Source organism: Apodemus sylvaticus, chromosome 23 (genome assembly GCF_947179515.1).
Source record: "Apodemus sylvaticus chromosome 23, mApoSyl1.1, whole genome shotgun sequence".
Classification (NCBI taxonomy): Eukaryota; Metazoa; Chordata; class Mammalia; order Rodentia; family Muridae; genus Apodemus; species Apodemus sylvaticus.
The window spans coordinates 30644050-30669764 of record NC_067494.1 but is presented as its reverse complement, the minus strand read 5'-3'; the positions used below and the strand labels follow the sequence as shown (position 1 = coordinate 30669764).

At 46.1% G+C, this 25715-nt stretch overlaps 1 protein-coding gene across 1 annotated transcript in view; it reads right to left on the bottom strand.

Moving 5' to 3' along the window:
- Positions 1-25108, bottom strand: part of Ust (uronyl 2-sulfotransferase) — a 299479-nt gene extending 274371 nt beyond the window's left edge. The window contains exon 1 of the mRNA XM_052169319.1: positions 24335-25108. Within this exon, the coding sequence (XP_052025279.1) occupies positions 24335-24587 (253 nt within the window). The 5' untranslated portion in view covers positions 24588-25108. The remainder of the gene's footprint in view (positions 1-24334) is intronic.
- Between the last annotated feature and the right edge of the window lie 607 nt (positions 25109-25715).

Genomic DNA, 25715 nt, shown 5'->3' with positions numbered 1-25715 from the left:
GCAGTATTAAAAGGTCTTGCCAGGAGAAATTCACAGAAAAACATGTGACTCCCCAAAAAAAATGAAAATGAGGCTTTATTAGTCCACCAGCCAGACCTCTAAATGCCTGTGTTTCTAAACTGCAGTCCTTGGATTCTCAAAGAATAAACCAAATAACTCACTGTCCACTTGGCACTCACCGAAACAGAGATATCTATTTTCTAGATATCTTCTGGGGTTGAGGACAGCCAGGCCATCACTGAATTCACAGAAAGGGCACAGGTGCAAGGTTGCATGAGGCTGAGCTGGTGCCCCTGTCGCCACCCAGCAAATCGTGGAGGCTCCCATCTAAGAAACTTTCCAGTCCTAAACTCAGGAACTCAGGCAGATCGGGCAAGGGAGTGACTGTAACTGTCTGGTCAGGGTGCCAGTGACCAGAAGACACACAGCTGGTGATACAAAGTTCTTCTCAGAAACTGAGTTCTGGGAGCCTGGACTGAGCAGACAGTTGGTGGAGATTCAAATAGGGAAGCTGAGGGAGACACAACTGGGAGAGACCTGAGAGAAGGGGGGGACAGGAAAGGCACACTTCAGAAGGAAAGGGGAGGGCATTGAGAGAAGCACAATCAGAGGGGGAATAACATTCTCAAGCCGCAGATACAGGAAGCAGAAGAGGCCCAAACAGTTTCTAGTCTCCTCACGGATAACAGGGTCTCAGAAGCACTGTCATCCCTGTATACGCAAGATCAAAAAGTAAGTAGGAAGCCGGGCAGCGGTGGCGCACGCCTTTAATCCCAGCACTTGGGAGGATTTGAGTTTGAGGCCAGCCTGGTCTACAGAGTGAGTTCCTACACAGAGAAACCTTGTCTGAAAAATAAATACATAAATAAATAAATAAATAAATAAATAAATAAATAAATAAATAAATAAAAGTAAGTAGAGCCTTTGGCCTCTAGATACTACAAAAACACTTTCTAATGTCTGAAAAGAGAATTTATTGGTTAACAACTGTATCATTCAAAGATAATGACTTTGTCTCCATTATCTTCATTTATCATACACACACACACACACACACACACACACGACAAAGGGACTTAAGAGCCCTTGCAAAAGTTAAGCTGTAATAAGACAGAGGGAAATAAATGTACTTGAAATCAGAAGGCAAAGCCTTCCTGGGCACAAAAAGCAAACAAAACAAATTTAATGAACAAATAAAGGAAATCGATTTTAAGCTCTAAAAGGCTACTGCAAAGTGAGTGAATTATATCTGCCCCTGAAATGCAGGGCTCATTCCCTGCATGTCTAAGGAACACTCACAGCAGATAAGCAAGAGGAAAACATACAAAAATAAATAAATAAATAAATAAATAAATAAATAAATAAATAAATAACTATAAAGGAGTCTAATATTCTTTCACCCAAGGAAGGTACTTGAGGAAAAAATAATTTTCACTAATACTTGAGCAAATGCAAATTAACTCATGAGAATACCATTTTTTTTCATGGACTAAACATATAGAGAATTTATCAAAGTTATATCCAGTATAAACAGGGGAGAGAACAGAAATGATATAGAAGGAAAGGAAAAACACGGGAGGCGAAAGGGTTAAATGGGGACATGGAGGACAGGAGATGGGGAGAGGGGAGAGAAGGTCAATCCAAGTTAAAACTGTCGGGAAAAGCCAGGAGGAGAGCAGGGTACTTTATAAGCTAATTTTAAAAACTGAAAAGGAGTTTGACTAGAGATACTCCCTGGCAGGATAGAGCTATCCCTGTGAGTTATTGGTTAGGGAGGCCTCTGATTTGTTCTCAAACAATACAGCAGAGTAGATGGTAATCTTATTGCTAAAAATACCGCAGGCACTGGTCATAGGCCAATGAAAATCAAGCTGGCACTGAGAGAGAAGCCCCCCGGCTGGCTAGACTCCATAGGGGAAGAATGTGCTACATCATAGGGTGCTCAGGGAGAAACTCTGACTTAGCTGTGGGGCCATGCATGCTTTGAGCCAGCCAGACAAGACAGGCCCAGGCGTATAATAGAGGCATGGCTGATAGGAAGACAGCCAACTGCTTTCTGATTAGATTTCAGGCCTGCTTGCCCTACAGGAAGGAATTCATTCTATTATAAACTTGGTCAAAGCCTACGCCTGGAGAGGTCCTGGGACCTAGGTTGGGAGCAACTACTGGTTTTTTGCTAAATGGGCATGCACCTATCAAATTGTCTTCTATATATCTTTGCTTCCTTCCACAGATTGACGCTGCTCTCGGTTTTGGCTACAGAAGCTTCTTTTTATAATAATCAGAGGGTCGCTTAAGAGTTCATTGCTGGTTCAAGTGCTGAAAACAAGTGACTGTTGAACATACAGCCACAGGTTGCACATCTGTATCCCTCTCCTCCTCGGGCTGAGGTCCGGGAATCAGTGGGCAGGGCGTGGTAGAACACTCTCTTGCAGGTACCATCCGGCTAGTGCAGTTGTGAGCTCTCTCAGACCTGTGCAGTGCATCCACAAGATTGAGCTGGTCACTGTCCTCCACAGAGATAGAGTCTGTCCCTCCCTGAAGATCGAATAAACAGTTAACAGTTGCTGGCAGAGAGAGAAACAGTTTCCTAAGCAGTGTAGCCAGCGTTAAGTTGCCTATGTCCCTGCAACCCTAACCCACGCTCCTGCAAACAACCTTAATTAGATCCATTTGGTCACTCCCCACCCCCAAAAGGATAACAACAACAACAACAAAATTACTACTTTGAAAAGATGAAGGAAAACAGTGGGAATAAAGAGGAATGAACGAAAATAATGATGTAAATATAATCAAAATTCATAATATGTGTGTGTGAAAATGTCTCCTGTACCCAATTCTTATGTATTATTGTTGTGTGGTAATAACATCTTTTAAAGATTAGATCTAGTGTTCATAAGGATACAGGTAAATCCAGTTATAACCCAAAATATATCATTTTACAAACGGACAATTTAAATTAAAAATAAATAAAGGGCCCTGGGACTGACTAGTCACCCAATCTAAGCTAAATTTGATCTTCAGGTACAGGGAGATTCCCTGTCTGAGGGGAAAAAAGAAGTAAAAAACCTGAGGTTGACCTCTGGCCTCCACACGCATGTACATACATGAACAAGTACACACACATATACCAACAAAAAGTGTATAAAAATCTTTAACATCAGAAACCTAGGTCCCTAATGAGTTAGTCTAAATCTTTGCTCCTTGGTTTTCCCTGATTCCCACAAATGCTACAGTATAGACTTGTGGTTGCTTGGAGGATGGTTTTCCCATCCACATCCCAGAACCTGCTAGAAATACAGAACCTCAGGCACCACCCCAGACCTGCTACAGGAAGATCTACACTTTAACAAATGCTCCGCTGATCTGAATGCAGATTACACTTTAGGAAATGTCGGTATAAGAAGCTTCAGGTTAAAGTGTGGTGGGTTCCATTGGAGGAACTTTAGACGGGGCTAAAGTATCCCGACACAGTACTATGAAGGGACTGATTCACACCCTAGCTCTCTGACCCTCTATCTACTTCACTGCCAGCTGCGTTAGGATGTCATGTGCATACAAACCCCTAGAGATGCCCAGCTCCACCCCACCCAAAGGAAAGAAGATCAGTATGTCCAAAGCTCTCCTGCTCATCTAAGAACCCCTGGTCTCCACGCATAACCATGGTCTTAACCAAAGCGCACCCCAAGTAACTGCAGCTAGACACAACCCTCACTCCATCCCATACCCTAAACCCTTGGCTGTCCCTCTAAGTACAGAGCAGGCACACACACACACACACACACACCAAAACAAACAGTGGGTGTTATTAGTTACTCCTACTCTAGCAGCCAGCACACACTGGTACTTGCCGACTACTCACTGAGGAACTGAGCCTACATGGATGGAAAAGCTGACAGATGAAGGAGAAAGGCTTCAGAGTCAAATGCACCGGAGTCGGCATGCGAAAGCAAGAGCAGGGCACACGTCCAATTCCGTAAGTCTCATTGGCACAGGACTGCAATGAAGCCTAAACCATCAAAGAAAGATTCACTCCGAAATAACCAATGACAAAATCACCTACCATCCCCAAAAGGAGGCAGAATGGAGCCAATCCAGGAGGGAGGTGGGAGATTTGGGCCCAGTAGCACATTATGCAACACAACAGGTGACATGTGAACACAGGAGCCTGTCTAGCAACTGAAGTATGTTCTTGTATGTCACCCTACCAACCCAGGAAGCTCTGCTAACCATGGGCATAAGCACTTTTCCTAGGCCAGAAGAGCAGTCAGAAACACAGCACCGTATGTGCAGGTCAAGATATACCTTTCCCCAGCTAGAGGGAACAGGCAAGCGGGTATAAGGACACCTGTGTAAAGCTGGAGACGTAGCTCAGGCAGTATGTGCACACCATGAAAGCATGAGGATTTGATTCCCTCGCACATACACATTTTTGAACAGTCAGGCACAGTGGCGCTCGAATGCAATCCCAGCAATGGGGAGATTGAGAGATGGCTGGGGCTTGACACCAGACAGCCCAGTCCAACCAGAGAGTCCAAGATCCCGCTGAGAGACCACACACACACACACACACACACACACACACACAATAACATGGATTGCTCCTGAGAAACGATACCTGTGGACTGACCTGTGGTATCCATACACATGTGCACAGATGTGCACCGACACACTAGAGCCAATATACCTGTCTTAGTCAGGGTTTCTATTCCTGCACAAACATCATGACCAAGAATCAAGTTGGGGAGGAAAGGGTTTATTCAACTTACACTTCCACGTTGCAGTTCATCACTAAAGGAAGTCAGGACTGGAACTCAAGCAGGTCAGGAAGCAGGAGCTGATGCAGAGGCCATGGAGGGATGTTCCTTACTGGCTTGCTTCCCCTGGCTTGCTCAGCCTGCTCTCTTATAGAACCCAAGAGCACCACCCCAAAGGTGGTACCACCCACAAGGGGCCCTCCCCACTTGATCACTAATTGAGAAAATGGTGCACAGCTGGATCTCATGGGGACACTTCCCCAACTGAAACTCCTTTCTCTGTGAGAACTCCAGCCTGTGTCAAATTGACACACAAAACCAGCCAGTACAACACCCATCCACTTATATGCATGGAGATGTAAATTTCACACCTATATAAAAAATTCACCAAATGCAATAGAATAAGTTCCCATCAAGCTTCAGATGTATGAAACGGGAAATACGATCACTCTGTGGTCAGTCTAAAGTGGCCATTGCCTGGGAAAACAAAAGGTAAAGGTCACAAGGAACTAAGAGTATTTCCTTCACATCTCTGCTCTCTGAGGAATCACTTCCTCTGCCAGCATCACTCAAACCCACACACACCCACACATGGTTCCTTCTAAAAGGCCTTCCAGCTCTGCTCAGCAGGCTTTTTGAGTCAGAAACAGCACGAACAAGATGGCCTCCATCCTGCCATCCGCTTACATGAGGCACGGATACATGAGGTACAGATGTAGCTTGCTGGCATCTTCTCTCCATCTTTCCTGTGTCTTATGTTGGAGAGCTGCCTCTGAGGGCTGTGGAAAGGGCCCACCACACACTTCCAGGAAACACCCACGTTACCCCCACACTGCTTAGATTGGCTGTACACTCAGAGATTATGTCAACATTTGCCTTTGGGGAGACCTTCCGCAGAGTGGTCTCACCACAAACTAGGCCAGTCTGGCGAGGCAACAAGGCCAGGTGGCCAAGCCCCAGCTGCTCAGGCCCCTCCTTCCCTCCCTCCCTCCCTCCCTCCCTCCCTCCCTCCCTCCCTCCCTCCCTCCCTTCCCAGCTCTGCCTCAGCTTCCCCATTAGTCATCACTTTCTGGTTTTTTATTTTCTTTTCTGAGGTGAAAGCAACTTCCCCTTGGAATGTCTGAGTCTGTATGTGACGTCACCCACATTCCTTGGCATGTTATGGGAGGAATCCCGACACTGCAGCAGAATGAGATTACAAGTGATCCCCAATCTCCTGTCTGTGGAGCTCCAACCAGATGAATCAGGCTCAGTGGGGCACAAGAGAAAACACCTCCAGGCAGGAGGCTGTGCCGGAAGCCCTGAGCCAGTCCCCTCTGCTTCCTGCTCCTTCTTTATATAGCCAGCAGCTAGAGGGTGCAGACAATGCAGTGTACCAGTAGGTCTGTCAGGAGGGTGGGGTGAGGCTCTGGGTGGGAAGACAGCATCTGAGTGAGGACACCACCCAGCAAGAAGCTGCTGCCAAGAACGTGGCCATGTGTGCACTAGAGACCTAGAGGCTCCCATTGGCTAAGCCAGGCTGGCTACTCTTTAAGGTAGAGAAGTAACACATTCTCAAATGATAGGTTCAAGGGTGACTTATGGCCACAGCGCCCTCCCATCCAAGAGAACTGGAAAAAAAAGAGGCGTGTAAATGGAGGAAAGAGACGAGGATGTAGAAAGTAATTAAAACCAGCTTATCGGTTTTTTGTGGGCTCATTACCCAGTCAGGAACAGCCTACTCAGATGCTGTGCTCATTTGGTTCACAAGTTATCTCTTTCTTGATGGTTTGTTAATTTTTAACTATCTGCATATTAGTCTCATTCAGGGAAACACCTGCACCAAGTCTGAATTTTCTGAGTTTTTTTTTTTTTTTTGGCTTGGATTATGGGATGAGATTAATCAGAAGTTTTGGTGTTAATGTCTTTAATTTCTCTTCTTCCCTTTGTTCAGTGTTCCAACATTATTTCCGGAAGGAAAACTACTGCAATACAGGTAACTTTTCTAGACAAGATTGCATGTGGATGGAGAGGGACATGGTAGCCAGTCTTGTATTTTCAACTATTTAGAAGATTTTGGAGTACAAGAGAATGCTCTATCGTTCTTCCTGAAGGAACAGAAATAAACAACAGCCCAAATGTGGTGGGACAAGACAGTGCAGAGGTTCCAACGTCTTGCCTTCTTGCTGAGCCTGTTTCCAGGTTTAATTAGAATAGGATCTCTTTGATAGAGAATCCCATGGAAAACGACCTAACCTTATTCTAGGAACCACAGGTTGGGATCTCCCAGCTAACAGTCTTTGTTAAAACTGCGTGTTTGTGCAGCCCATCACCAGCTAGCTAACCCTTTATCTTAACTGCCAGTTTGTTAACTGCAAAACTCCCTCCTGGCCAACTGCTTAGCTTCTGTTAAAACTGCTTGCTTCAAACTGCTGCTTACTCTGCGAAGTTCACCTTGCAGTTGCTGAACACGATGCCTGGAAGAGGTTTCTGCCCCTAAAAAAAAAAAACCCGTGCTCTGGATTCTTGGGGCCACTCCTACACACAAACACGTGGGTGTGAGCCGAGCTGACTGCAATAAAGACTTTCAATTAGCTATACACTATGACTGCGTGGTCATCTCTGCTGAGCTTCTCTGAACTCAAGAGAAAAGGCTACATCATTTAAAAGACTTCTCTGGACTTTCCACGTAGAATACGACAGCCAGAGAGAGGGGAAAGGTGTGACAACCCTCTGAACAATAACTTCCTATCCCTAATGTGATGGCTAACAATATGTTTTAAATCTGTGCTTGAGAGATCTATAAAACAGAACCCCTCTAATTGTAAGCCCCACTTGCCCAAAGACAGATAAAACTTGTAGAATGCTGGTAGCTGTTGTTTGAGAACAAGCGTGGTTGCCCTAACTGCACACGATGTGTGCAGGAGGTTTACAAGCAGAAGTATGTCAGCATGTATACTTGGCTCTGATTGGACAAAGGCCGGAAGTACAAAGTCTCGTGGGTTGTGCCTTTATAAGCCCCTCCCTCACTAATGTAATTCTGCACAGCATTCTGAGCTTGAGTTTGGAGTATGGATCTGACCGGTATCCATGGTCCTGCCCTGTATCTAATAAAGCTTGCTTCAGATTTAGCTCAAAAACTATAGTAGTGGTCTTATTCTCACCTATATTATTATTATTATCACTATATATTATTTCCTGGAGGCCGCAGAGAGATCGGACCATCCACCCAAATTCTAAAGCTGGACCTTCAGAGTTGATTGGCCATCTTAGGAGGTGGGCACCTCTAGAAGTTCCAAGGCTCTAAGGTGAGCTTTTGGTTCCAAGAACTATCAGAGCAAACTGCTGTGTGAGAAAAGCAGCAAGCATCTTCAGAGGCCTCCCCTGTAAGCCATAATAATTTTCTGTGACATCTGGTTCTGTTGGGATGTCAATCTGGGACGCGGAGGGTCTGGCGAGACCCAATATACTCTTCCAACCAGGGCATAGAGGGAAATCGCACCAGCAACATGAGGTTCTTGGTTTGGTTTTGTCTCTCGCCTTTGGTTTCACTTTGACTGTCTCTGTGTCTTGTACTTTCTGTGTTCAGTGTTTATTGGTCTTGGTTTTGTGGTCTCCACCGGCTGCTGCTAGTCCCTCTTTTTCTGTCTCAGAAGTCTGGATGCCCATGATTTGCTCTGCTTCCTCTCTGCCTTCCATATACATTCTGCTTCTTACAGATTCTCGGTTGGCGCATACCTTTAATCTCAGCACTCATCAGGCAGAGGCAGGCAGATATCTGAGTTCAAGGCCAGCCTGGTCTACAGAGTGAGTTCTAGGACAGCCAGGGCTACACAGAGAAACCCTGTCTGGGGAGCTGGGTTAAGCTTTGGAGAAATGACTTTGTTACACACAGGGTCCTGTTCTCATCAACGGATGTCAATGGCAGATGCCTGGTCTCAGGGAAGGCTGGAGTGGATGGTGTCTAACAACCTGCTGATCTTTTTGCTATTCTATGGAGTCAGCCTTCCTGACTCCCCCAAATCCTGGGCATTGGGCCTTGATCCTGAGCTGTCTCTCAGTGGATAGAGCCCATCCTTTTGAAAGAGCTCCAGTGTACTTTGTGACATAGAGCCGTAGAATCTCTCCTATGCTTGTTACAAATCCTTCCTTGGCCTGAGCTCGGTTTCTCTCTCAGTCAACAGAACTCATTCTTAAGTAGAGGGCACAGGTGCTTTACAACTCGGCTAAGGAGTTCCCATGGAGCGGTGTAGTTTCTATATAGCTCTGCCCGGAGTTTTGTTGTGATGAATGATTGTTCTTTTTCCAAACCTTTACTGTGTTTATAGATGTAAGAAAAATAAGCCCTGAGGTCAGCCTCTAGCCATTTTGACCAGGTGCCTGACAAGGTGGTGCTGATTCTCAAGTTTCATTCTCCACCTCATGGATATTTCCCTGGAGGCTTAAGGCAGGGAACAGCAGGGGTGGGGGGCCAGGAGGGGGAAAGTCCCCTACAAAACAAGGAGTCTGCTCTTTGAAAAAAATAAACAACTCTGACAGGCGTTTAGCCATAGAGTGAGAAGACCAAAATGAATAAAATGAAAGATGAAATGGGAGACATTACAGTCATATCAGTAAAACTCAAGAAATCACCAGAATATACCCAGACTACACGTTATAAACCAGGGTTTCTCCCAGCCTGCCCTCAGGGACTTAGGGACTCAGGGACTCAGGGACTCACTCAGCACCAGCAGTTTCTGTCATCACCCGCCATTGCCAGGTCCAGCCCATTTCCACTGTCCCAAGGTGCATAATTTCCCTATGCAACGTGTACTTGCTCTCTGTTTCTCTCTGTCTGTCTCTCTGTCTCTCTGTCTCTCTCTCTGTCTCATGTGCCCACTCTGAGAAGGCCTTTCACTCACTCCTCCCCCAGTACCTGGCAATAAATCTCTCAAGTGAGCTCTATCACGCGGTGTGATCTATACAGTATGCCTTAGCCCAGACCTGCCAAGGTACCTTCCGCTGCTTAGTACTAACACTATTCCTGACTACTTACCCAAAGGACCCCAAGTCAACCTATCCCAGACAACTGGACATAATAACTTCAGTGTTATTTGCAACAGCCAAACTATAGAATCAGGCTAGGTGTTTGTCAGGGAAATATGGTATATGCACAGTAGAAGTTTTAAAAACATTATTATTGTGTGTGCACACATACGTACATACAAGGATGGGTGTGTGGTTGCATGTGCATGTGTGTGTATATGTGTGTGTATGTGTGTGTGCGTGCATGTGTGTATATGTGTGTGCATGCATGTGTGTATATGTGTGTGCATGCATGTGTGTGTGTGTGTGTGTGTGTGTGTGTGTGTCTGTAGCACAGAGGACGCCTCTATGAAGTTGACTCATTCTTCACCATGGGTTTCAGGGATCAAACGCAGGTTGTGAGGCCTGAACTGTAAGCACTTCTACCCAGTGAGCTATCTCACTGACCCCATGATGGAATATTTTCAGCTATAAAGAAGAATGAAAGTTATGTCATTTGCGAAAAATGGAGACATTCAGAGACAATCACATTAGTTAAGGCAGACTGGGAAAAACACGCAAATATTGCATGTTTTCTCTCATGTGTGCTTCATGGATTTCATACAGAAACATAGTCACACGTGTCTGTATGACAGGGAAGTAAAAATGAAATTTTCTAGGGGAACAAAGTAGATTAAAAAGCAGGAGCAGGGAGGGGTGAGAAAGGAGGCAGGAAATCTATCAGAGTCCACTGCACAGTCTGAATGGAAACATCCTTATGTAGTCCAGCACCATGATCAATGGATGCACACCAATGGAGAGAAAATATAAAATATTTTTAAATTATCCAAAAAGATTCTTCTGCTTTTTAAATCACTCTCATGAAATGACTTATCTCTGTGAACATGTGGTTGTAAGGTTACAAGAGGCCTTAGAAAGTAGCAACTCTACAGAAAAGATCCTGACCTCTGGAGTGTCACTAAAGGTTACTAACACGGCGTTCGGGGATCCCTAAACCGTGCTCTTCTTCCTTCTCCTGGCCACGGGAACACACTCTCAGAAGGACAGTCAACCTCATGCTGGAGGGGAAGGTCTGAGGAAAACCACGGAGGTAATCAGACTCCTAGCTTTAGAGACAAAGCCTGTCAAAGCCGGGAAAGCCCGCACCATCACCACACCACACCCGCCCCTCCCCTTCCAGACTGAGGCCCCGGATCCCACAGAAAGGTCGCCTCACACGGCCATCCCTGCAGCAAAGCAGGAACTGCTGTGCTGGACTAGCAAGGTCATCGGTTTTTCAAGACTCTTCAGCAATTAACTTTCTACTGAGTTAGTGGAAGACAGGCATTTGACTTCACATGCCCCAGGTCATGGGGTTCAAGGCGAATGGAGAAGCTAGCAACTGGAAACAGAGGCAGATTCACCCCCACACTTGGCCGAGACCCCCTCCTCTTCTGTGGTGTACTGCTTTGGCTCTAACCCCAAACCAGAGCAGGAAGAACAGGAAGTGGCTGAGGGCCTTCAAGAGGAGAAGGAGAGGGGGATCAGTCCGAGAGTTAGAGCTCACCGGTCTAACGTAGAATACCGGACTGACTTCCGAGCCACACCCCCCCCACTGTGTTCCTTCACAGTGCTGTATTATCTTGTGAATGCAGGGAACCAAGGGAAAGAGAGAAATTCAAAACAGAGCAGTGTCTTCTGTGGGAAGAATGTGTTCCTAATTAATCTCAAAAATGAAGAGAAAAGAAATCAATTTAAAAAAAAAAAAAGACTATGTCTTCCCTGCCCTCCCCTCCCCCGCCCCAGCTTTGGAGGTGTGGTATATCAAGAGTAACAAACTAATCTTACTGTTGGGGGTCAGCATAAGATGAGGAGCTGTACCCCACAGCATGAGGAAGGCTGAGAACCACTGTTGTAGAGGTTCACACATGACACATGATAGACGAGAATTTTACCGCTGAGCCTCATTTCCAACAACCCCCCTCCCCCTCCCTTTTCTCTTTTCCAGAACATCCTCTTTAAATGCATTTCTAAGAAGTAGAAAAGAACTGTAAGAGCCAGGAAGCTTCGTGTGTGTGTGTGTGTGTGTGTGTGTGTGTGTGTGTGTGCGCGCGCGCGCGCCTGGAATGTGCCAACTGCCAACAAGCCTTCGTCAATCTAAAGGTGACAAGGTAAGCCACAAACTACATTGGTTAGATAACTTCACATTTCTGGGTTACTGAGGCTTCAGTATGGTAAGCCAAGTCAGGAAGGAATTTGCATCCTCCCCCTCTCTGGGTGTGTTCCTGTGAGCGTCCCTCTCTCTCTCTCTCTCTCTCTCTCTCTCTCTCTCTCACACACACACACACACACACACACACACACATACACACACACACACACTTGCTTAAAGGTGAGAAAGCAAGCATTTGCTGAGTTAAATGCCAAACACTGGCATAAAATAAGTCTTTAAAAACTAACTTATAAGTATGTTTTGCCTGCATATATACATCTGTGCACCATATAAGTGCCTAAAATGGCAATTATTAATCCCATCAGGCAGTTCAAAGCACCCAAGGGCCAAAGAATTTAAACAGAAAAGAGAAAAAGAAAAAAAAACCTGCTCAAGTCCTTATAGCTGCTAAGCAGTAACTGTGCCTCACACTCAGATATCTATCCAAAGCCATATTCTTTCTGAACATGATGTTTCTGACACTGTCTAGAGTGAATATTGTCCAAATCACTGAATGCAGGAAATGACTTATCTCAAAATACTTGTATTTTTCTAAAAGTTATCCTTACTGAACTAGTTAAAAAAAAATCAGTAATATTCCATACAAACAGTACAGCTGAATATGAATGGCTACTCAGAACCTCTTGTCAGGGCTGAAGATATGCCTTAGAGACAGCACAGACTCATCACAGAGGAACTACAAGTTCAATTCCTAGAACCAACCAGACAAACACAAAACAATGCAAAAAAACAAAAAAAAGCCACTTATCAGTAAGTGACGTAAGAACCACAAAGTCACAGCCACAACCTAAAGCTGTCTCAAATGGCTTGGCATGTTGGGGTCTAAGTTTACTCCAGCCATTGTTCGGTTCTTGGGTAAAATCTGTAGTCAGTTACCATTTCAAAAATCACAACATCATAGAGGCAGGGGTTGGGGATTTGTGGAGATGAAACTGGGAAGGGGATAACATTTGAAATGTAAATAAATAAAATAACCAATAAAAAATAATTAAACAGAAAAAAGTCACAACATCATGCAGCTGTCTCCTTAAAAACACGAAGCCATACTTGAAATGTAACGACCAATTTTGCAGAGGTAGCTGATGACAAAGGAATTCTCTGACCTAGAAAGAAAAATAAGGCACTAACTAGCAAACTCTGAAGGGAAAAAAAGGTATGGGGTTCAGGAATATTACAACAAACAAGAAGCCTGTATTCCAGCTAGACACAGCTGAAGCTGTGACTTAATCTCAGGTATTAATTATGTGGGGCTCTAAAAATCTCCAGAGGTGGGCAGCACACAATTATCCCTGTGCACATAAGGAAATGTTTATTGAGCTATCTCTCATACTGATTTTATATTACTTACTGTATTGACTTCAAATAGCAAGGAAAAAATTATAAGTTAAAGGCATCAATTGAGCTGTCTTTCCCATCCGTCCCCAGAATCTATGCTGAATACAGAAAACCAATAAAGTAATGTTTACGGTATTATTGTAGGACACTCAACATACAAGTATATTAAGCCAACAGCTCTGTGGTGGTTTGAATAGGAATGATCCCCATAGACTCCTGTGTTTGAATGCTTATCCCTAGGGTGTGGCACTATTAGGAGGTATGGCCTTGTTGGAATAGGTGTGACCTTGTTAGAGAAAGTGTGTCAATGCAGAGCCAGGCTTAGAAGTCTTATATATGTTCAAGCTCTGCCCAGTGAGGTGCACAGTCTCTCCCTGATGCCTTCAGATCAAGATGTTGAACTCTCAGCGTATCCAGCACTGTGTCTGCCTGCACGCCGCCATGCTTCCCAACCATGATGACAATGGACTGAACCTCTGAAACTGTAAGCCAGCCCCTATTAAATGTTTCCCTTTATAAGAGTTGCCTTGGTCATGGTGTCTACTCACAGCAATAAAACCCTAAGACAAGCTCCTCCCTGGGAACCCAAAACAGAACACCAAGGAAAGGAGTGAGAAGAGAATTAGGAAGTCCTGACCACACCCCCACCTTCAAGGAGCTTGCCAGAGATTGATCACAACACAAGGTAGCAGCTGAGGCATGCTAATTCTTCAGGGGAAAAAAAGGTGGAAGAAAAACTACAGGAGTTCAGAGATGCTCATAGGAGCGTTCAGCTTCCTAAGTAACCAGCGTAGAGGCATCGGAGACATAAAGACAGAAAGTGAGAAAAGAAAGGTGATTGGGGGCCAGCTACCCTTGGGAAATTAAAGCCTCCTAATGTAAAACCTGACAGACCAGGAAGTATCAAATATCTGTCCCTTGTCTTATTTAGGATTCTATTGCTGTGAAGAGACACCATGACTGTAGCAGCCCTCATGGTTCAGAGGTTTAGTCTATTGGCGTCATGGTGGGAAGCGTGGCCGAGTACAGGCAGACGTGACGCTGAAGGAGGAGACAGAGGAGAGACACTAGGTCTGGCCTGAGCATTGGACACCTCAGAGGCCACACCAGTGACACACTTCCTCCAACAAGGCCACAATTTTTATTAGTGCCACTCACTGTGAGATTTTGAGAATATTTTCATTCAAACCACCACTTTGTGTTCCATTCCCCTATGAAGCATTTAAGTCAGCTTATAAAGTAATAGACTTCATGTGGCATCATTACGCTTTGCTCTTGTTTGTGCCCACCATACTTTCTAGTCCCTCAGTACCCTTCCCCAACAAACACTCTGCCCCCTACTTCTGTTACACAGACACTTAGATATTAATCCTACATACGAGGGAAAATGCGATATTCTGTTTTATGCCTACTAATTTCAAGTATAGCTCTCATAAATCACGCAGATTACAGTTCTAATAAACAACACTAAAGAGCATATGTTTAAAGCTTCTTTTTAGTGATTTATATTTTGGAAAACTAGTAAAAAAAAATTTAAATTTCTACAAAATTAACATCGCTTCCTAAAAAACAACTATGTCATTTTAGTAAATAGAACCGTGTATAGGAAATGTTGTCAGTATTGATTTGCCCTGCACATCAATGCAGTAGGTACTCAAAATAAATTAACTTGCATATGAATCCTGATTTTTTCCAAAGATGCTGAATATTTCCTTGATAGCTTTGTGGCACGTTTTATAAAGGAACAGAATGTGCTAAGGTTTCTATCCTGCCGAGCTCATCAGCTCCAGTCAAGTGAACATACATGAAGACAAAATACAGCCGTGGTACACAATCTGCTATTCAATGTTTGCTGCTTTCACACTCCTCATGCAAAGTAACAGTATTCTTTGTGATGTCTCTAAAGTAGGTAAGTGGTGACTGTACACGAGTTATCCGACATTTTGTACATGTGCATGTGGTACACATTGCATGTATGTGTATTCACATGTATGTGTACACTGTGAGAGGGAACATGCATGTACATGCATGTAGAGGCCTGAAGCTTGATCATCTTTCCGAATCATGTCATACTTTAGTTACTACGGTAACATCTCCCAATGAACCCAGAGCCCGCAGCCCAGAGGACTCTCTGCCCCTTACGCCCGAGTGTTGAAATTACAGGTGGCCACAATGCCTGCCCAACTTTTCCAGAGAACTAAGCCAGCAGTTCCCAGCCTTTGGGGTCACATATCAGATAGCCTGCCTAGCAGATATTTACACTACAATTCATAACAATAGCAAAGTTACAGTTATGAAGTAGCAACAAAAATCATTTTATGGCTGGGGGTCACCACAACATGAGGAACTAGATTAGAAAGTCAAGAAGCACTGAGCCATCCATCTCCACCTCAAGTTAGCACATACTTAGACTGAAATGCAGATAACCAGTGTTTATTATACATAATGATCTATCACTAGAAACCAGTAGTACCTCCATGGTTCTTTAGAAAATGCCCATGTTTTCACAGTCAGTAGATAGGATTGTCTTTGGATTGTCTGTCTGTCAGTACACTACACTTAACACTTTGGAAATGGCTACTGTAGAAAACGAACTCGCTCCTCCTTGGGAAGAGTGGCACAGAGAATTTATCATGAACACTGTATTTAAATTATTATTATTATTATTCCCAACCCCAAATTAATAGCAAATTCTCAATGCGATGAGATTCTAGGATCTAAAATACACAAGTACTTACAACTAAACAACAAAAAAAGAAGAAAAAAATTTAAAGTTGCAAAAGATGTGAATAGATTCTAGTCAAATAAATAAATAAATAAATAAGCCCAGGAAACTCAGGAAAGCATCCAGCACCCTGTAAGCACTAGGAAAATACAAAACACAACCACAACCACACTTCATATTTGTGAGACTAGCAGCAATTTTTTTAAATGGAAAAATAAGTGTTGGTGAGGTTGTTGGGAAACTGGATCCATACATCACTAGTGGGACCATAAAAAAAAAAAAAAACACACAGCCACTGTGGAAATTCCTCAGTGACTAAATACAGAGTTACCGTGTGATCTAGCAATTACACTCTCAAGTACACACTCAAAAGGACGGCAAACAGTATTCTAGACAGTAACAGTGTCCGGGTATTCATGAATAAGTGAATGGATACACAAAATAGGATCTTACCTGCTAGTCAATGGAAATGTTCTATTCTATAATTTTTGAAAACTAGCTGTGATGGTTTGTATATGCTTGGCCCAAGGAGTGGCACTATTAGAAGGTGTGGCCCTGTTGGAATAGGTGTGACCTTGCTGGAGTAGGTGTGTCACTGTGGACATGGGCTTTAAGACCCTCGTCCTAGCTGCCTGGAAGCCAGTCTTCTGCTAGCAGCCTTCAGATGAAGATGTAGAAGTCTCAGCTCCTCCTGCACCATGCCTGCCTGGATGCTGTCATGTTACCTCCTTGATGCTAAGGAACTGAACCTCTGAACCTGCAAGCCAGCCCCAATTAAATGTTGTCCTTTTAAGAGTTGCCTTGGTCATGGTGTCTCTTCACAGCAGTAAAACCCTAATTCAGACAGTAACCATGCAAAGCAAGCTCTTAAAAGAAGGCATGTATATGCCACAATATGGATGAGTCTGGTAAATATTATGCCAGGAAAAAAAGAACCAATCACAAAAGACTACATATTATATATTTCCATTTCTAAGAAAAGGGCCAGCAGATAAATGAAGATGAGTGATTGCTTAGGGCTGGAATAACAGGGTCCCATCACCACTGGAGTGATAGACAAAGGCTCTTCCTTGTGGTGACAAAAATATTCATAAAATAGATGTAGTGACTGCACAAATCTGAGCAATACAGAAGATGGTTGGCCGAAACTGAAAACTGCTAACAATTTTAAAAACCTTTTAATGGGTGAATTCTGAGATTCATGAGTCTCAGTAACTGTCAAAAACCGAAGCAGACATCATTTGGAACTGTCCTGCCAAACGGTGGCTGAATGTTGCTGACGTTTGCAAGGAAGAATTCCCAAGAATGTTACTCATTTTACCCTATGTCTAATAAGCAAAAAGGTCGATGTCACTGTTGGCCTGGAGATGAATTTCTATAACATGATAATTATGGGCAAGACAAAGTTTATTTGTGGTCACTGCTTCAAAACAAAAAACAGAAAAAAAAGAGCAGCAGTTAATAATTCTAGTGCTGCAATTCATCCAACGAGGTGCCCTTTCGCTGTCTATCGCCAGATCCCGTGGGTACAGCTGTGGAAAAAACTGTTTCCTCTGGTTAAACACCCCTCTGTCAGGGAACAGATACTGTTTCTCTCCTAAATTAAAATATATATATATATATATATTTCTACTTTCTCAACAAAACCAACTAGTGTCTTAAGCCTAGATAGATGTCAGGCAATGTGAAGAAAGACAGAATGGAGAGAATCCATATTTATGTGTGTTTTGAAACAATTCAGACTGAGACTAGCCTACATTAGAAACAGTTTAACCAGGCAGAATGCGCCCCACCACTCTCGCTCTGTGTTTACAGAACAGGCTGCCACAGTTTGATGCCTTTTCCCCGCCTCCTTCTAATACAGTGCTTCTGTGTCCCCAACCCACCCTCCGAGATGAGTGTGAGGCTATAAACAAGAATCTCATTTTTCCATGTCAACAATTTCTATTGATAACCTCATATTTTATGCATTCGTTCCCAGTTGACTGTGTGCAGGCCTCCTCAAGTATAGTATTTAAGCCATGTGTGATATGCAGAAGAGAAATAGATTTTGGTTTTGAAGACTTAGAGAAACTGTTTCCTTAACAGATCTGGACCTCTATTTTCACATCTTTCTTTAAATTTATTTTAAAAGCGAGGAATCTCAAAATTCAGTAAAATTAAATTACATCCTTTTTTTTTTCCTGATTCTAAATTCCCAGCCTCGTATATAATACATGTAGAAATTGGCAATTCTGAGAAAAAGCATGATGTCTCCATTTAAAATGCTATAAATTAGAAATGGGAAGGAAAGCCTATCTACTGAAGATCAATCCAACAAATTTAGCTCTCATAAAGGCTAACTCACATCTCCAAGGCTTGGTGATAAATCTTTAGCGTCTGCCAGTTATACAAGATCGGTAGCGAACCATCTGGCTCCTTCTGTTTATATCAATCTAAATAATGTGCGTCCAAGTTTTTGATATTTCCACAGCTCAAAAGTAATAAGACTACTGTGTTAGCAGGCTGCATCATACCCTGATTCCGGGGGGTGGGGGGGGGGAGGGGGAGGGGGGAGGGGAAGGGGGAGGGGGGAGGGGGAGGGGTCATTTCTGTTTTCTATAGCAAATCCAAGTTTGAGAGCATAAGTGGGATGAGCTGGGTGTGACGGCACAGGCCTTTAGTCCCAGCACTCTGGAGGCAGAGGCAGGTGGATCTCTGTGAGTTCAAGGCCAGCCTGGTTTATATAGTGAGTTCCAGGTTAGCCAGAGCTACAAAGTGAGACCCTCATCTCAAAAAAGAAAGAATTTAAAAAAAAAAAAAGAAAGAAAAGAAAGAAAGAATTTCAGGTTGCCAAGGTTACATAATGGCAAAAGGCATTTGCTGCACAACCCTGGAAATCTGAGTTCTATTCCAAGAACCATATCAAGGCAGAAGGACTGACTTACAGAGCTGTCCTCTGGTCTCTATGGCACTTACACACAGCTGGGCGTGTGTGCATGCGAGCGCGTGCGCACACACGCACACACACACACACACACACTTACTTTTTAAAAATATTATTTCACTGAGTTAGAAAAATTATGAGCTCTCATCCTTAAGAACAGCATTTGCTATACTTTACCGCAGTATCTAATTTCCCTCCCCCAACTTCTTCCTCTTTCAGCAGAAAGTTCACTTTAGAAGAACTAGACTAGAGAACTTGGGGACCAGCAGAAGTCCAGACAGGAGCCTAGCATAATCCCCTTCTGAGAGGCTCTGTCCAGCAACTCATGGAAACAGATGCAGAGACCCCCAGCCAAGCACTAGGTGGCACGCGGTGAATCCTGCTGAAGAGGGGGAGGAAGACCTGTAGGAGCCAGAGGGGTCAAGGACACCACAAGAAAACCCACAGAATCAACCGACCTGGACTCAAGGGGGCTCACCCAGCGGATGATCAGGGAACCTGCATGGGTCTGACCTAGGCCCTCTGTGCATATGGTACAGTTGTGTACCTTGGTGTTTTTGTGGGACTCCTAAGAGAAAGCAGGCGCTGTTTCTGAAACATTTGCCTGATTGGGGGACGCTTTTCTCCTACTGGGTTGTCCAGTCTTAATATGAAAGATGTGCCTAGTCTTATGGCAACTGGATAGGCAATGTCTGGCTGATTGCCCTAAGGGGCCTGCCTGCCCCTTTCCAAAGGGAAATGGAGGAAGAATGGATGGTGATAGGGGAGGGACTTGGAGAAGAGGAGGGAAGGGAAATTGCAGTCGGGATGTAATATATGAGAAAATAAATTAACAAAAAGGAGGACAAGGAAGAGGAGGAGAAGGAGGAGGAGGAAGAGGAGGAGGAGGAGGAGGAAGAGGAGGAAAAGGAGGAGGAGGAGGAAGAGGAAGAGGAAGAGAAGGAGGAGGAGGAAGAAGAGGAAGAGGAGGAAGAGGAGGAAGAAGAGGAGGAGGAGGAAGAGGAGGAGGAAGAGGAGAAGGAGGAGGAGGAAGAGGAGAAGGAGGAGGAGGAAGAAGAGGAGGAAGAGGAGAAGGAGGAGGAGGAAGAGGAGGAGAGCAGCAGCAGTATCAACAACAAACCTGTCCACCCACTTCCAAATCTAGCTGGAAGAAAGAATCCTCTGACCCCGATTCCTCGCTGCACTGAAGGGGAATGCACCCCGTCTCCTGCCTCTTCCCTTCCCACACCCTGTTCCTGGCTCCCCGACTTCGATCCCTCCCATGCCTCTCATAATCTTAAGAAGTCTAGAGCCAGGTGAGACCGCAGCTCCTAGCTGCCTCTCTCCACCTCCACTGTGAAACCATGGGCCGTAAGCCGTAGGGTAATTGCATTTATATTCACTAGAAATTAAAAACGAAACCATGGTTGTGACCTTGAAATATCTCTATAGATCTGCTTCCCCTTCCACCTCCCCTTCCTCGCAGATGACCTCCATGGCTCCCGAAGGCAATGGTTTGCTGCAGAACAAGAGGTTTTCAGGCTTCAGCCAGCCATAGCAAGATCCCCTGAAGTCTTGCTAAGGTGTAGCTTGCTGTGCCCAGGCCCAGCCCCTTCAGGGGGTCTAGAGGAGTCCCGAGACTCTGAATCTGTAACAAATTCTCTAGGGATGTTGATGTTGCGGGTCCAATGACCCACACTTAGAGCCAGAAGTCGACGCACAGAACTGTTAGGGAAAGACCGGAGAACCACAGCTCCACGGTCCCTCACCTCTGGCTGTTTACGCTGTCTCTGAGGGGCCAGTTTTGATCAGAAGAGGTATGACTGCCATTAATGGTATCACGACAAGAACGTCAGATGTTCCCGCAGGCTCACACGTTTGAGCGTCTCCAGCTGAGGATGCTGTTTGCAGAGGTTAGCCCTAGGACATGGAGCCTAGCTGGCGAAGTCCAGCCACTAGGGGGCAGGCCTTCGAGGAGTGATAGGCAGGCCTTACCTCTGGTCCCCAAACACTCGATGGGCCCCCACCCCAACGACCGAAACCCTGAACTAAAAGCAAGTCCCCCATCCTCCAGTTGCTTGTGCAGAATAATCTGCTGCAGTGATAAGAAACATAAGTGAACAGGAACAGAAAGGTAGAGCCGGAACAGACCAGTTACTTCCAGTATTCCCTTCTCTGCAGGCCTCACCAGAAACTCACAGTTAAAAAAACCAAGAAAGGGAATGTGAGATTGTGTGTATGGATCTGAAGATCATTTAGCCAGTCAGCTGGGGAGATTCCTGGCTCCTCTCCCCTGTATTTGCATTTCTCTCTTAAGCTGCCCAGGGTGCTTTTCACTGGGTACTGGAATCAGCCAGCCTTGGAGGGAGGCAGCTCCTGCTTTACTTTCTATATGCCCCTCCCCCACCTCACCCCACCCCCATTCCCGGTGTTAAGTAGCTGTCTGTCAAGTCTTTGGCTCACAATTTTAGAGCTCCTGACCCATGACTGACTGTTGCCCATCGCATTGGGCCTGTGGTGACCTAGGATATGATGCAGGGAGCACACAGTGAAGGAGATTCTTCACACCATGTGTGGATACTGAGGGAGGAAGAGACCCGTGCTCACCAGCCCTCTTGGAGGGCACACGCCACCCCAGCGACCTGACCTAAAGCATCTCCACTGGTCTCCGCGACTCTTAATGTTTCCACTACCTTTCAATGGCACAGAGCCAAGGATGAAAGGAAAGTTTCACTTGTCGACAGGCTTTTGATGGCCATTCCAGATCCGATACTCCGTTAATTTTTATCCTTTAATTTTCCTATATAAAACTGGGACAAACAATAGATGCTGTGAATCATGCCATGCTAGGGATTAGCTTTCATGTCCGCGCATGTACACTGACGGGCACAGTGAATGTTCACTCTCATCATGAATAGCTGTGACATTTGACTTTCCTCCCATGCGAATACTCCATGCATTCTATACTACTCTTCCTACCTGGTAAAAATAGGTTCGGTCATTAACCTGACAGGAAACGGGTAAGATGGTCCAAATATTAAAAGTATATTCCGGCTGAGCGGTAATGGCGCACACCTTTAATCCCAGCACTTGGGAGGCAGAGGCAGGCGGATTTCTGAGTTCAAGGCCAGTTTGGTCTACAGAGTGAGTTCCAGGACAGTCAGGACTACACAGAGAAACCCTGTCTCGGAAAAAAAAAATTAAAAAAAGTATATTCCATAAAGACCATGTTTAATATATTATTTTGATCTGGAAATACTAGACATTTACCGTTGAAAAAATAGGATTTCTTAACTAACAATATATTCTGTGTGGTTTTGCTCTAAAATACAAACTACGGAGAAGAATCGTTGACAAGCAAGTCTACAAATAGCTTGCTTGGGCTGATATAATTAAGGACATACTTTATACCATTCTAAAGACCATCTTCCCTGAAAACCATTATCTTCTGTATGTGACCAAACAACAAGGAAGAGACGTGCAAGGGTCTCCTATTTTCAGGTCACAAAGATGCCATGTCTAACTCACCACTTCCACCAGAAAAGTGATGGTCAGTCAGTAAAGACAGTGGCCACACTTGGTCCCCAGCTCTGCCGGGCCCGTTCCCTCTTCCACCAGCTGACTCCCATATTCATCAGGTCTCCCTTAATAAAACAGGGAATGGACAGGTGACTACCATATACACTGACCTTTCTGGATGTTACCCTTCAAAGGTCCTCGCCCCTCCCCAAACCTTTGTTTCCTTTTTCACAAGAACGGTAAAAGAACCACAAAACTGTTAGGAGCTGGTTTCAGGTTTAATGGAAATAGATCCAACCCATAATTACACCATGAAGAGCCAAAGCTGTCAAGTTTGAGCAACGTGCTCAACGGAAAGCACTCCGGGGAAAGAGTGGGTCTTCCGGCCCCATACAGCAGTTCCTCCCTTTATCCAACAGACTGCCACACTTAAAAGGAACTTTGGGTGATGGGTGACACACAATCAGATTCCCTGGGCTTCAACACTTCCCAGTGCTAGTGGACCCTAGTCCCTGACAGTGAAGATGGCCAGGAGCAAGAGCAGGTGTCTGAAAGCAGGGAAGGAAGGGTCAAGACTCCAAAACGCAGAACTGCAGAGAACGAAGAGGTTATACCCACCAATAAAAAGAGCCTATTACCCTAAAACTGTAAAGCCAGATGCTGAGAACTGCACTTCAGAAATCTGACCAAGGCAGTATTTTCTTTAATCTTCCATCGAGGTTCTTGTGAAATCACCGTGTTTTTACTGAAATGAAATTTTAACTTTTAAAAATCCAGGCTTCTGTCCGAGGAAGCAATATTATTTTATCAGTTTACACCACTGCTGAACACCCTTTGTTGGTGTGGTTTTGTGGGTTTTCTTACTTTTCCTTCCAAAACAGACCTACTGTCACTAGACCTGGGGCTTCTGCGAGGAAAGGGACCTTAGAGGTAACTGAGTCACCAGTTTGACAGGTCATTTGGCCTATTCTGGTCCCAGCACTCTAATGGAGTAGGCCTGCAGATGACCACGGTAGATTCTTCCACCTCAGAGACAACCTCCGCACGACCTCTTCTGGCCACAGAAGTCAAGGAATTTACATCCTCCCTTAGCCAAGGCACAGGAGCCAGCGTCATCCCTGGAACCTGGACGAGTTCTGAACAGGCCTTGGCACTCAGAATCAACAAGGATGCGAGAGCAGGGAGGTCTCGCCCCACTAAAATCTGTTATCTTGGCTTCCAACCTCATCCTTATGCAGCCACGAACCAAAAAGAAAAAAAAAGTTGACTTGAGACACATACAGGGCAGAAGTTCGACAGGTCTCAGAAGGCGATACAGATGACTCGGGACAGCACCAATTTCTCCTGCACTCTCGCTGCAATCAGCGGGGTGCGCAGGTGCTGCTAAGGAACAAACCAACCTAGGGAAAAACTGGAATCACCTGGGTCAACTCACAAAAGGGGAAACCACTGGATAGAATATCTAAAGGTGACTGGAAAACGGCGTTAAACCAACCCACACAACTCAAAAAGCCAAACGGGACAGGATTGTAAGTCATTGACCACATCACAGGATTTTGCACGCACCGTCAGGCCAGCATACACACAAACACTCACAAACATGCACATATCCACTCTGCCCCAGTTGGAGTGGCGATTCAGGGACAGGTATGTGTTGTCCCGGCTTGGGACACCTGCCCGGAACCCCGCGTCGCTGCGGACAGCCCCGAGTGCAGCAGGAAGCAGGGGCTCCCAGCTGCCGCACGGAGGGATGCTCGTTGGCATCCCACCTGGGGAGTCTCGGGGACCGTGGTGGCCGTGACAGCTTTAGATGTTCCCCGCTTATCACCCTTTCCCCGGGTGCCTAACTTTGCGGGGCTGGCGCAGCCCTTCCTTACCCAAATACTGCCGCAGGTCCAGCAGGAAGCGAGGGGGTCCCCCGCTGAGCTGGTAGAAGAGGGAGCCCAGGCAGAAGACCAGCAGGGTAGCCATGCAGAAACCGTAGTCCCGGAGGGAGAAGCGCAGGAAAGGCAGTAGCGGGATCCGGCGCTTGCAGCTGCCCAGGCAAGGAGGGGCGCCCCCCACAGGGGCCCCATGAGGCCAGGGATCCGCGCCGCCGCCGGGATGCTGCTGCTGCTGCTTCTTCTTCATCGCCGGCTCCGCCGCCTCGAACAGCCCGCCCGGGCCAGGAAGAGGTCACCCATCCGCCGCCAGCCGGAGCGCCTAGCCGACCGTCTGCACATGGAGAGGGACGCGCGGAAGGCAGCCCGGTGGGGGCGGGGAGGGGCCGAAGTTGCCGGGCTCAGGGTACTCTGCTCATCTTGGTCCCCCACCGCTCGCTGCGGCTCCAAAGGGCCCAAAATGTCCCGGGCCCCGCCGTAGGGGTGGCGATCGCAACCCACGCCCGGTCGCGCGTCCTGCTAGCAGCCCCGCGTCCCGTAGCAGCCCCGCGCCCCAAGTCCCGCCGCGCCCCGGGCTCGCTCCCGGCTCGCCTCCAGCGCCAGCGTGGACCCCCCGGGCTTTGTGTGGGTCGCGGGCGGCGTGTTTGGTCCTGGCTCAGGCTCGGCTAGCTCAAGGCAGGGAGGATCGGGAGGCGGACACCACCCTCTCGCTCCACCTCCTTGACAGGGGCTTTCCTCCCCTCCTCTCCGCTTCTCTCCTCCCCTCCCTTTTCTCTCCCGCGCGAGGCGGCCGCCTCCCCTCCCTCCCTCCCTCCCTCCCTGGCCCTCTCCTCCCTCCCTGGCCCTCCCCTCCCTCTCCACCCTGGGGCTCGATGCTGGACTTGGTGTCACGTTACGGCTTCTGCTGGGGCGGGCGGGCAGGGAGGGAGGAGGGGGCTGAGAATCTGCAACTAGGAAGAAAGTTTCTGGGTGTGTGTGGGTTTTCCCCCCCTCCATTCTCTACAGTCTGGTCTCTGTTCCTGCGCTTCCAGCGACCTCTTGGGGCCCGCTGACTTCTCTCGTAAACAGTCGCCGTGTTGGAGAATTTGACTATGTTTGTCTTTTCATTTGGAGAACTTGATTCTCTTTCTATATCCCAAGCGACCCACTTACCAAAAGCCGATATAAAGTGTGCTGGGAGATGGGTTCAAAACCTAGCCGGGACAGTAAAAAGGCAAGAGGTGGGTGTTTTCCGGCAGGGCCAGGCGTGGTGTAGGGTAGTGCCCCGCACGCCCCTGGCTCAGAGAATCAGCCGGCGCTCTTCTCTTACCAGCCTTGTAAGACCAGTGCTGGTCTTACAAGCACTCCACTGAAAACAAGGGTACTCAGCCGACTGGAG